This window comes from Somniosus microcephalus, chromosome 4, assembly GCF_052327205.1.
Source record: "Somniosus microcephalus isolate GS21.2 chromosome 4, FLI_Smic_1.0, whole genome shotgun sequence".
Taxonomy (NCBI): Eukaryota; Metazoa; Chordata; class Chondrichthyes; order Squaliformes; family Somniosidae; genus Somniosus; species Somniosus microcephalus.
The window spans coordinates 175244113-175257583 of NC_140990.1; the positions used below are offsets into that span (position 1 = coordinate 175244113).

Sequence of the window (13471 nt, forward strand, 5' to 3'; positions counted from 1 at the left end):
GTGGAGGAGAAGCATCCGGGAAGGCGCCGAACACCTTGAGTCTCTTCGCCGGGAGCAAGCGGAAGCCAAGCGCAGGCAGCGCAAGGAGTGCGCATCAACCCAAGCACCTCACCCACCCGCCCCTTCAAACACTGTCTGCCCCACCTGTGACAGTCCCGCATTGGACTCATCAGTCACCTGAGAACTCATTTTTAATGTGGAAGCAAGTCATCCTCGGTTCCGAGGGACTGCCTAAGAAGAAGAATGGTTATCACTTTTTGGCCGATATATGCAACAGCCTATTTGAAACATGGACATTTTAAGTGGTGGGGACTTATTTACTTCATGTGTTTAAGCAGGGAGATGAAGGTAGTTACCTTTCTTATATTGTCTTAATGATAAGTTCAAATTTTGTTCTGCTCATGTAGAAAAAGTCAGAGAAATTTCAAAGCTTTTCCTTTATAAATAGGCCTGGAGTTTTTGCTCGGTTGTGCAGGTTTTTTGGTGCAATTTGCCCCAAATCGACGAAACCAGCACAAAAGATCACGGAATTTTAAGTGCAAATTACGTTCAGCACAATTGAGTTTCCGTGATCTTCTGCGTTAGTTTAAGAAACATCGCACTAGAAGCTGGCCCCGTCCACAAATTTGGCCACGCCCCCAGGGTGAATTAATCACCATGGCGAGTTTCTGCTAATTGCGATCGTTGGCGGGCCTTCGAGGAGTCTCCAAAAATTAAGTTGGTTCAAGTCATTTTCAGTTATTTAAAATCGGGTTACTCACAGGTGGTGGACTAGACACGCTGATTAAAATACTTATTTTTTGCGATAAGCCTATTTTCAGCTGTATTAATCAAACTGCACCAAGTTACCACTTAAATACATCAAGGAATATTTTTAAAAGTGAAACATTAAAAAATATATATAATGATCTAAAACGCTGCCCAATTGTGCAGGTCGATGGCAGATTTTGCATTTGGCGATATGCAAATGAGTTTGAGAAGAAACTTGAGAGAAAAAAAACTTCTCAAATCTAGAGCAATTTTGGATGCAATTTGCGCTAGGTTGGACGATTGCGCGCAAAGCAGAAACTCTACCCCATAGTGTTTTTGGGGATGGGGGAGGCAGGGAGGGGAAGAGCGTTAGACTGTCACAAAAGAGAATGGAATGTGACCTGCCCAAGATACTACAAGAACACTGACTCATCCAGCTCCATCCCAAGGCAAGATAGGCTCCTAAACATCCTGTCCAACTATACCCCACCACCTCCAATCTCCAGGACCTTTGCCGAGAAATAGCAGCAGTACTGTACTGTACACACTACTGCAACCAGCCTCACTGTATAAAGGTACATTCATACAAATCGTCTGCACACAAAATGTGTATTTGTATGAGTCTACCTTTATACAGTGAGTAGGGTCACTGCGTTATACACAGTACATTTACCAATATGTAAACCAATGGAAAAATAAAAGAATGACTTGCAATTATACAGCGCCTTTCACAACCTCAGGACGTCCCAAAGCGCTTTACAGCCAATGAAGTACTTTTGAAGTGTAGTCACTGTTGTAATGTGGGAAATGTGGCAGCCAATTTGTGCACAGCAAGCTCCCACAATCGGTAATGTGAGAGTGACTAGACAATCTGTTTTTTAATTATGTTAGTTGAGGGATAAATATTGGCCAGGACACAAGGGAGAACTCCCCTGCTCCTTTTTTTGAAATAGTGCTGTGGGATCTTTTACATCTGACTGAGACGGCAGATTGGGTCTCAGTTTAATGTCTCATCCGAAAGATGGCACCTCCAACAGTGCAGCACTCCCTCAGCACTGCACTGGGAGTGTCAGCCTGGATTATGTGCTCAAGCCTCTGGAGTGGGACTTGAACCCACCCCCTTCTGACTGAGATGCAAGAGAGCTACCCAGAGAGCCAGGGCTGATCACAACATATAAAGGAGTTGAACTGCTTCAACCTGCTGTTCTTCTGCATTGGGCTAAAGCTTCCATCCCTCTAATCCCTCCTGCCACTGATGTCTACAGTGACTTCCAATAGCTCAGCAGCGTCCTCAGTAGGAAGGCAGTGGTACTGCACCTGGCTGTAGCACGAGCATAAAAAATACAAGCACAATATTACAGGTTGAAGAGGGAAGTGGGATTTACTACTGTGCTCATCGAAATGAGGCATGTCTATTATTGGGCTTTAAGGGGATAATAAGTAGACATGGAAATATGTCGGGAAACCATAGCACAATGGCAAGTTACCTCCTTAGAGCATTATGTTCTCCCCACTGAGGTGCCCAGTAAACCCCCCACCCCACTTCCCTTAGCATTGTGCTGTAACACTCACCTCAGAAGCACACCAATGTGAATTGTGTTCTGGTTTCTCAAACCACCAATTATTAAAAACTTCTTGTTTCAGTGCAGTACTTAGGGAGTGCTGCACTGTCTGAGGTGCCGTCTTTCTAACGAGGCATTAAACTGAAGCCCCGTCTGCCCTCTCAGGTGGACGTAAAAGAACCCATGGCACTATTTCGAAGAAGAGCAGGGGAGTTATCCCCGGTGTCCTGGACAATATTTATGCCTCAACCAACATCACTAAAAATAACAAATTATCTGGTCATTATCACATTGCTGTTTGTGGAAGCTTGCTGTGCACATTTGGCTGCTACATTTCTTACATTACAACAGTGACTACACTTCAAAAGTACTTCATTGGCTGTAAAGTGTTTTGGGATGTCCTGAGGTCGAGAAAGGTGCTATAGAAGAGCAAGTTCTATCTTTTTTTCTAACAGACCAGTGGGAGTTCTGCATAGGTTTTCAGGGAGATGTTCTCAGCAGCCTGTGAGACTATAGCTGGTGTTATTACGAATTGCCCAATAGTTTCCTACGACATGCACTTGAAGGTGTGCTCCATTGGGCTAGTCCTCACCTCTGTATTTTGCAGAGAGCTTGTCTCCCGAAAGGCTGATCAAGGCGGCAGCAACTGATCGAAACTGGATAGAACCGGTTCCATTCCTGTTTAAAGAAAAATCATTGTGTCAATAGAGAAAAACTACAAATCCTGAATATCCCAAACGAAAAACTGACAATGCTGGGAAAGCATGGCAGGTCGGGTTAGGTTAATGATTTGGGTAGAGAGAGAGAGAATCTTCATCAAAGCCTCAGTGAGATCTTACGAAGTATCCCATTGCATTCTGAAAAATTAAAGTACCGAGGGAGTGCTGCACTGTCAGAGGTACCGTCTTTTGGATAACACATTTACCGAGACCCCATTTGCCCTCTCTGGTGGATGTGAAAGATCCCATGGCCCTATTTTGAAGAAGAGCAGGGGAATTCTCCCCGGTGTCCTGGCCAATATTTATCTCTCAATCAGCATCACTAAAACAGATTATCTGATCATTATCTCATTGCTGTTTGTGGGACCGTGCTGTGTGCAATATTGGCTAACATCTTTCCTACATTACAATAGTAATTAATTGGCTGTAAAGCACTTTGGGACATCCTGAGGTTGTGAAAGGTGCGAAAGAAATGCAAGTTCTTTCTTTATAAATGAATGCGTTAGAAACATTGCAACACAGTTTAACAAAAAATCATAACTTTCAGAAGAAAAAAACATTACTGTTAGTAATTTTGATGGGGGCGGGGTACGATTTATGGATTGTATTGGCACTCACCTATTAAACATATTGAGGAGCAAATTCAGGGTGAGCTGCGGTCCCATTGATTCCTCCTGGCCCAGCCCCTCTTGCCTGGCAGATTCAAACAGCACCTTCAGCACCTCAGACAGCTCCCGAACAGAGCAAGTACAGTCAGCTTGTCGCTTTGGCCAATGTCTCTGCAGGACATCCCGAACCAACGACACATCAATCAAGTGCACTGCAATTAAAATTAAAAGAGAGTCGCGCATGAGGAAAGATATTTTAAATCAAAAATAGAAATGTTTCTTTTGTTTCCCCCACTCTTCTCCCCTTCCCTCTGGGTGTTAATGACTCACACTAAGATAGAGTATCACGGGCACTAGCAACCTTCCAGAAATTCATCTAATTAGGCTTTTAAAAAACAAAATCAAGGAGCCTGGACACGGAGTGGGAGTGGACTATTCGACTGTGGGGTCACCACAGCAGAACCAAATCCGATCCTCACCAAATCCTAACTTGCATACTTGTTGGTGAGGGACTAGAGTCACATATAGGCCAGACCAAGTAAGGATATTAGTGAACCAGAGGGGTTTTTAACAACAATCCGACAGCTTCATGGTCACTTTTACTGAAACCATCTTTTTATTTCCAGATTTTTTAAAAACTGAATTCAAATTGCCTCGGGGGAATTTGAACTCACGTTCTTCAGATTATTAGTCCAGTATCATAAGCACTACACTACTGTACCCCTGTTGTTTGATCTGTAGACCTTAAGAGGTAGCCTCATTTAAACTCTATATAAAATAATAGACAAGCAACACAAGCTCTTGAACCTACTTACATTGACAGAGCTTCTGCAGTTCCCGCACCTTCAAGGCTGTCCTGTACACCGCGTGCTGGATCTCATTGAGAGCCTCTGAAAGGGGGAAATTAAAACGCTCACAATCATAACGGAGCAGGAAATATAAATGGAAATTTGATTGTTGCTTAAAACGTGTGACTGAATTGAACCCTAATCGTAAATATCAGAAACCCTGTGCACTTCTGGTTGCCCCTTTCAGAGGCAGTCTGAAAGCAGACACTTCAAAGGCAATTTTAACCTAATGCTGCCCGTCGGGAAACTGATGGGATCGGGGTGCAACGCTGATTTTACACTCAGCCCAATTTTACTCTCCATTAAAGTGAACATTAATATTGGGGGGGGGGGGGGGTAAAACCGACATTTCACCCGATCCTGCGAGTTAGGTTAAAACTGCCCCCTTTGTGTAGAACCTCTGCTCCTGAGACATCAGGAATTTCTGTCCATTGACAGCATTCTACCCACAATCCACTATTCCCTCGACACTGTCCCTTTTTTCCGGAGTAACTATCAGTAAATTGGCAATCTCACTCAGAGGGGTCAGCAGGATGGCCAGAAAGGGAAATTGGAGAGTTATAGGGGTGCTATGATGGGTGATTTAATGTACATTAAAGGTACATAGTTGCAGAAATACTGAAAGAACTAACCCTAAATATTGCCTGCTGTACCAAACCTAGTGTACTAATGCCCAGTGGATCAATATCTGGTGTACCAATGCCTGTTGCACCAATACCTACTGCCCTGCTTTTTGAATAGAGTCAAGTGACATCAATGTACTAATCCTTATTGATTTGCCCCTCAAACACCATGCATGTCACTTCTTGCACACTTTACCTGCAGGTGAGTGACGTATATAAGGTGTGAAGTGCATGGATGTTATTGATCCCCACTGATCTCAGTTTCTTAATCAGTGGGCTTTGCAGGAATGTTAGCCTTTAACTAAAGGGGGCTTGAATACAAAGGGGTGGAATTTATGCTACAGTTGTATAAAGCTCTGGTTAGACTGCATCTGGAGTACTGCATTCATTTCTCACCACTCCACCTGAGCAACGATATATTGGCCTTGAAGGTTGCTTGGAGCATAGATTCACTGGAATGACACTGGGGCTAAAAGGGTTAAATTATGAGGCCAGGTTGCAAGACTAGGTCTGTATTCCCTTGAAAATAGAAGATTGAAGGGCGATCTAATTGAGGTGTTTAAGATGGTTAAAGGATTTGATAAGATAGATAGAGAGAAACTATTTCCTCTGGTGGGGGATATATTGGATGAATATATCTGCCTTGGAGGGGGTGCAGCACAGATTCACCAGAATGATAGCAGGGCTAAAAGGGTTAAATTATGGGGACAGGTTGCATAGACGAGGCTTGTATTCCTTGAGTATAGAAGATTAAGGGGTGATCTAATTGAGGTATTTAAGGTGATTAAAAGATTTGATAGGGTAGAGAGAAACTATTTCCTCTGGTGGGGGAGTGCAGAACAAAGGGGGGGGGCATAACCTTAAAATTAGAGCTAGGCCGTTCAGGGGTGATGTCAGGAAACACTTCTTCACACAAAGGGTAGTGGAAATTTGGAACTCTCTCCCCCAAAAAACTGTTGAGGCTGGGGGTCAATTGAAAATTTCAAAACTGAGATTGATAGATTTTTGTTAGGTAGGGTTATTATGGGATACGGAACCAAGGCGGGTAAATGGAGTTAAGATACAAATCAGCCATGATCGAATTGAATGGCGGAACAGGCTGGAGGGGCTGAATGGCCCACTCCTGTTCCTGTGTTCCTAATTCCAAGTTTAGTACAAGGTGTGAAATGCATGGAGATTAATGAGCTGCAATGGGGACTGGAAGATTGGCATCAGTTAACACCATTCCAATGGAATCATCAAGTACTGGTATAGCAGGTATTGGGTACCTACAATCTAATACTTAGCTACCAACTGACACCTAGTTGTCTCACCTGAAAAGTCACCTGAGATAGCTAGGGGTTAAATAGCAGCTATTACTGTAAATGGCTAAGCAACACATGGGGACCCTGAGGTTGAGCAGCACAGTAAACTGCTTTTAAACAGTTTAAAGTCCATAATTTTTCAACATGAAACAGCCACCAGTTTAGCACAGTTTTTAAACTTTTTAGAATATATATTGAAATTAAGAGGGCCCCACACCCTGGACAGGCTTACTGCAAAACCTCTATCCTCATGCAGCCGACTTGGTTAAGGTTGCTGCAGAAGTTGACCTTGGGGTACCAGAGGGTTCTAGGAGTCCTGATCTAATCCATACTCTCGCTGAGTTGGTAGTACTTCATGCTGGCACCAATTGGAAAAAAATGTGGAAACGCATTACATTCCCCTGCACTAACAACCCTACACCGCGCATAGCGCTGGTTCGCTGAGGCCTTCTGCGACTGGTGGGCTCCGCAGGGACTGGAGTGCATTATCACCACCGGCAATGGAATTTTAATTTAATTTATTAAGTTTCCTTTAATGTTTTAAGTTACAGTTTATTTGCTTACAGCTTCACCAGAAGAGTACACCACGTATCAACCTCATCTACAGTGAGTAGCACATTGAGTCCACCTCATTGCTCAAAATTCAGTTGGATGACGAGCCACTATCTTACAATCAATTCTCTTGGAGACATGATACTGTATGTGATTGGAAGATGGTGACACATCACCCAATGGCCATTTTGAGAACAATACTTCAAACGAGCCAGATTTAACAGCAGTCTATTATAAATGCCATCCAAATAGCATGCTTCCAAAAGTGAGTCTTTTTAAATGTCAAGAAAGGAAACTACACTAAAGGAAGGGGTCAGATGTCCGATGATTACTAACATTCCAGGTATCCAATCCTGCATTGATTTTTGACTGACAGCCCACTTAATATAACTACAGATACCGCCACGGTGTTCTTTTTCTCTCTCTGCTCCCCACGGGTAGTAAATAATGGCCCAGAAATTCGGGTCGGGGACTTCCCACGGGTGTAAGCCCCCGACCTGCACTTACCTAGCGCGCCGGCAGTTGAGCTGTAGGGCCCTGTGGAATTCTGCTCCGGGGCCTGGCCCAGCTGCCGGCGCGCAGTGCTTGCGTGTCCCAGGGGCGTAGTTAGTGCGATGTGTCCCCTGGGATCACGTGAGCCATGGGCAGCCAATCGGAGGAGGGAAAAGCCCATTCATAAGATTGACAGGAAGACCTGTCAAAACTTATGAATACTACGGCCCCAAAATAGCAGTAAACCTTCAAATAATTTTTTTTTTAAATCACACTTTTTAAATAAACTATAAATTACATTAAATAACTATTTTAAACAATAATTTAAATTTTTGAAAAAAATAATTTTATATTCTAATGGGGCTAAAAATAAACTTACCTTGCTTTAAAGTATTTAAAAATAATAAACCTGTGGAAAAAATGTTGTAATTTTAATTAATTGACCACTTACCTTGTAAAAAGCAGGCCTTACGCCTGCTTTTTACATTTCTAAATACTGCAAGCATACGATCCCGGGAAAACCTGCAAAAAAAAACGAAGTTCAAAGCACACGCGCAGCCTCTCCTGCGCACACGTTCGACCTCTGAACCTCTTCGTTCAGAGGATCGGAAGTGCCGGTTTCCCGCGCATGCGCAGTGCATGCAGAAAACCGGCACTTCCATTCGGCCTACGGGTGAGTACCCCATGCGTACTCACCCGTGGAGACCTGAATTTCTGGGCCATTGTTTACTGGTAGTGAATGTAGTAATATGGTACAGTTACGAGCACATTGCCTGGCCTGCAAGAAGCACTGTATGAGAAATCTATTTATCTCAACAGCTAAATAGATACCTCATACAAAACTAACTGTTCATCTCTCTTCAGTTGTTTTCACTGACTTAAGCCTTGCTCTGTTGCCAGCTGCAGAGTGGGCCCAGTTGTACTATTTGCAAACCTGCCATTATTTTTATTTGTCGCTGGCAAGGCCAGCATTTATTGCCCATCCCGAATTGCCCTTGAGAAGGTGGTGGTGAGCCGCCTTCTTGAACCACTGCAGTCCATGTGGTGATGGTACTCCCACAGTGCTGTTAGGATTTTGATCCAGCAATGATGAAGGAACGGCAATATATTTCCAAGTCAGGATGGTGTGTGACTTGAGGGGAACTTGGAGGTGGTGGTGTTCCCATGCGCCTGCTGCCCTTGTCCTTCTAGGTGGTAGAGGTCGCGGGTTTGGGAGGTGCTGTCGAAGAAGCCTTGGCGAGTTGCTGCAGTGCGTCTTGTAGATGGTACACACTGCAGCCACGGTACGCCGGTGGTGGAAGGAGTGAATGTTTATGGTGGTGGATGGGGTGCCAATCAAGCGGGCTGCTTTGTCCTGGATGGTGTTGAACTTCTTGAGTGTTGTTGGAGCTGCACTCATCCAGGCAAGTGGAGAGTATTCCACTACACTCCAGACTTGTGCCTTGTAGTTGGTGGAAAAGCTTTGGGGAGTCAGGAGGTGAGACACTCGCCACAGAATACCCAGCCTCTGACCTGCTCTTGTTGCCACAGTATTTATGTGGCTGGTCCAGTTAAGTTTCTGGATGTTGATGGTGGGGGATTTGATGATAGTAATGCCATTGAATGTCAAGGGGAGGTGGTTAGACTCTCGTTTGTTGGCACTTGTGTGTCGTGAATGTTACTTGCTACTTATCAGCCCAAGCCTGGATATCATCCAGGTCTTGCTGCATTTGTACTAATGATCTGTTTCTGTCTTCTGTGTCAGTGCTATATCCAAAACTGGTGATAAGAGGGGTTTAACCAGCAGTGTCCTGGGAGAGTTAAACATTTAACCATTCAAATGGTGGAACCTACATGAGTAGGTTTTCTCTACTCAAACCCAAAACTCGATCCTCCTCTATTCCTTCAATAACATACACATTAATATACGGATGGATTAGGTTTGCCAACCCTCCAGGATTGCCCTGGAGTCTCCAGGAATTAAAGAGTAATCTCCAGGGCACTGCCCGGGAGAAATTTAATAGGGGCGTTAACCAATGCAAAAGATCGAGGAATTTCACGCGAGTTTCTGCTCATTGCGCCCGCTTGCAGGCCTTCGAGCAGGCTCTTAAAATTAAGCTTTTTTTTGGTGCAAGGACACTAATAGGCACCTTGTGAAAGCTTTTAAATATTATTTTGAATTTATTAAGAAACTGACTACTGTACACCAATGTGAGTAGTATATGGCTCTGCATAGTTTTTTTTAAAGTCATTTTCAGTTATTTAACATCAAGTTACTCACAGGTGGTGGACTATGATTAAAATGATTATTTTTTGTGATAAACCCATATTCAGCTGTATTAATAAAGCTGCACCAGGTTACCACTCTTAAATACATCAAGGAATATTTTTTAATGCAAATTTAAAAAATAAATAAATTACCTTCTAAAACGCTGCCTGATTTCGCTGGTTCATGGAAGAGTTTATGTTTGGCGATATGCAAATGAGTTTGAGCGGAAACTTGAGCAAAAAATAACACTTCTGAAAACTAGTGCAATTTTGAGTACAGTCTGCGCCAGGATCGCTGATTGCACCCAAAGCGGAAACTCTTGGACACTATAAATTGCTTTAAAAATAAATTCTTTGAACACTTTCGTTTATTAGTGAATAAAAATATTGGACATGGGGAAGAAAAGGCAATTTAACGGACAGTCAAGAATCATCCGATTGGGTTATAAAGAGTCTATTCACTTTCCGATTGGTGTGGGAAGGCGGGGCACCGCAATGATGGACATCTCGGGTGACCAATGGTGGGAGTGTGGGGGCTGGGCGGTTGGAGGTCATGTGATGAAACCTCCAGGAATATGTCCAACCAGAGTTGGCAACCCTTGTTTGGATAGGGGCCTAGCATCCACTATATTGGTGACTCGTTTTTGACCTCACTGAAAAGTAGATGATGTCCTCTAGTGCACAATCAGATGAGAATTTTAAAATTGCACCACTACATTTTAAATGGGTAAAAGCCTGAGGCCTAACCCAGACGTCATGAAGCAGCCGATGGACTCATACCCATTTTGTCCAAATGAAACTGTGCTGGGTGCTCCCGTCTTGTATTGTGATGAAAGCCACTGTGGAACAAAAGGTGGAGAAATTATCAAATAAATTTTATTTGCTCTGGCAAAACACACAATGGGCTGAACAGCCTCCTTCTGCACTTTTAACTGCCATGGCACTATTTTTTTTTAAACCATCAATTTAAGCGGAGTCTTGCTCCTAAAGTTGGTGCAACCTAAAGCCCAGGACAGCAGTAGAATGGACAAGGATGTCAGACTCCTTGCCAGGGTCAGAGAGATAAGGCCTGAAATTCTCTACCAGATTAACTGGAAAGGAATAAAGACTTGCATAAATAGTGCTTATCACGATCTCAGAATGTCTGCCCCGTCTGCCCTCTCAGGTGGACGTAAAAGAACCCATGGCACTATTTCGAAGAAGAGCAGGGGAGTTATCCCCGGTGTCCTGGACAATATTTATGCCTCAACCAACATCACTAAAAATAACAAATTATCTGGTCATTATCACATTGCTGTTTGTGGAAGCTTGCTGTGCACATTTGGCTGCTACATTTCTTACATTACAACAGTGACTACACTTCAAAAGTACTTCATTGGCTGTAAAGTGTTTTGGGATGTCCTGAGGTCGAGAAAGGTGCTATAGAAGAGCAAGTTCTATCTTTTTTTCTAACAGACCAGTGGGAGTTCTGCATAGGTTTTCAGGGAGATGTTCTCAGCAGCCTGTGAGACTATAGCTGGTGTTATTACGAATTGCCCAATAGTTTCCTACGACATGCACTTGAAGGTGTGCTCCATTGGGCTAGTCCTCACCTCTGTATTTTGCAGAGAGCTTGTCTCCCGAAAGGCTGATCAAGGCGGCAGCAACTGATCGAAACTGGATAGAACCGGTTCCATTCCTGTTTAAAGAAAAATCATTGTGTCAATAGAGAAAAACTACAAATCCTGAATATCCCAAACGAAAAACTGACAATGCTGGGAAAGCATGGCAGGTCGGGTTAGGTTAATGATTTGGGTAGAGAGAGAGAGAATCTTCATCAAAGCCTCAGTGAGATCTTACGAAGTATCCCATTGCATTCTGAAAAATTAAAGTACCGAGGGAGTGCTGCACTGTCAGAGGTACCGTCTTTTGGATAACACATTTACCGAGACCCCATTTGCCCTCTCTGGTGGATGTGAAAGATCCCATGGCCCTATTTTGAAGAAGAGCAGGGGAATTCTCCCCGGTGTCCTGGCCAATATTTATCTCTCAATCAGCATCACTAAAACAGATTATCTGATCATTATCTCATTGCTGTTTGTGGGACCGTGCTGTGTGCAATATTGGCTAACATCTTTCCTACATTACAATAGTAATTAATTGGCTGTAAAGCACTTTGGGACATCCTGAGGTTGTGAAAGGTGCGAAAGAAATGCAAGTTCTTTCTTTATAAATGAATGCGTTAGAAACATTGCAACACAGTTTAACAAAAAATCATAACTTTCAGAAGAAAAAAACATTACTGTTAGTAATTTTGATGGGGGCGGGGTACGATTTATGGATTGTATTGGCACTCACCTATTAAACATATTGAGGAGCAAATTCAGGGTGAGCTGCGGTCCCATTGATTCCTCCTGGCCCAGCCCCTCTTGCCTGGCAGATTCAAACAGCACCTTCAGCACCTCAGACAGCTCCCGAACAGAGCAAGTACAGTCAGCTTGTCGCTTTGGCCAATGTCTCTGCAGGACATCCCGAACCAACGACACATCAATCAAGTGCACTGCAATTAAAATTAAAAGAGAGTCGCGCATGAGGAAAGATATTTTAAATCAAAAATAGAAATGTTTCTTTTGTTTCCCCCACTCTTCTCCCCTTCCCTCTGGGAGTTAATGACTCACACTAAGATAGAGTATCACGGGCACTAGCAACCTTCCAGAAATTCATCTAATTAGGCTTTTAAAAAACAAAATCAAGGAGCCTGGACACGGAGTGGGAGTGGACTATTCGACTGTGGGGTCACCACAGCAGAACCAAATCCGATCCTCACCAAATCCTAACTTGCATACTTGTTGGTGAGGGACTAGAGTCACATATAGGCCAGACCAAGTAAGGATATTAGTGAACCAGAGGGGTTTTTAACAACAATCCGACAGCTTCATGGTCACTTTTACTGAAACCATCTTTTTATTTCCAGATTTTTTAAAAACTGAATTCAAATTGCCTCGGGGGAATTTGAACTCACGTTCTTCAGATTATTAGTCCAGTATCATAACCACTACACTACTGTACCCCTGTTGTTTGATCTGTAGACCTTAAGAGGTAGCCTCATTTAAACTCTATATAAAATAATAGACAAGCAACACAAGCTCTTGAACCTACTTACATTGACAGAGCTTCTGCAGTTCCCGCACCTTCAAGGCTGTCCTGTACACCGCGTGCTGGATCTCATTGAGAGCCTCTGAAAGGGGGAAATTAAAACGCTCACAATCATAACGGAGCAGGAAATATAAATGGAAATTTGATTGTTGCTTAAAACGTGTGACTGAATTGAACCCTAATCGTAAATATCAGAAACCCTGTGCACTTCTGGTTGCCCCTTTCAGAGGCAGTCTGAAAGCAGACACTTCAAAGGCAATTTTAACCTAATGCTGCCCGTCGGGAAACTGATGGGATCGGGGTGCAACGCTGATTTTACACTCAGCCCAATTTTACTCTCCATTAAAGTGAACATTAATATTGGGGGGGGGGGGGGGGGTAAAACCGACATTTCACCCGATCCTGCGAGTTAGGTTAAAACTGCCCCCTTTGTGTAGAACCTCTGCTCCTGAGACATCAGGAATTTCTGTCCATTGACAGCATTCTACCCACAATCCACTATTCCCTCGACACTGTCCCTTTTTTCCGGAGTAACTATCAGTAAATTGGCAATCTCACTCAGAGGGGTCAGCAGGATGGCCAGAAAGGGAAATTGGAGAGTTATAGGGGTGCTATGATGGGTGATTTAATG

General features: G+C 43.5%; 1 protein-coding gene across 1 annotated transcript in view; it reads right to left on the minus strand.

Annotated features, from left to right (window-relative positions):
- The window catches only part of dytn (dystrotelin), a 39985-nt gene extending 35356 nt beyond the window's left edge, over positions 1-4629 (minus strand). The window contains exons 1-3 of the mRNA XM_085985483.1: positions 4455-4629; positions 3650-3851; positions 2905-2990 (exon numbers count right to left, since the gene is read on the minus strand). Coding sequence (XP_085841609.1) covers positions 2905-2990; positions 3650-3696 — 133 coding nt within the window. The 5' untranslated portion in view covers positions 3697-3851; positions 4455-4629. The remainder of the gene's footprint in view (positions 1-2904; positions 2991-3649; positions 3852-4454) is intronic.
- Positions 4630-13471: the final 8842 nt, after the last annotated feature.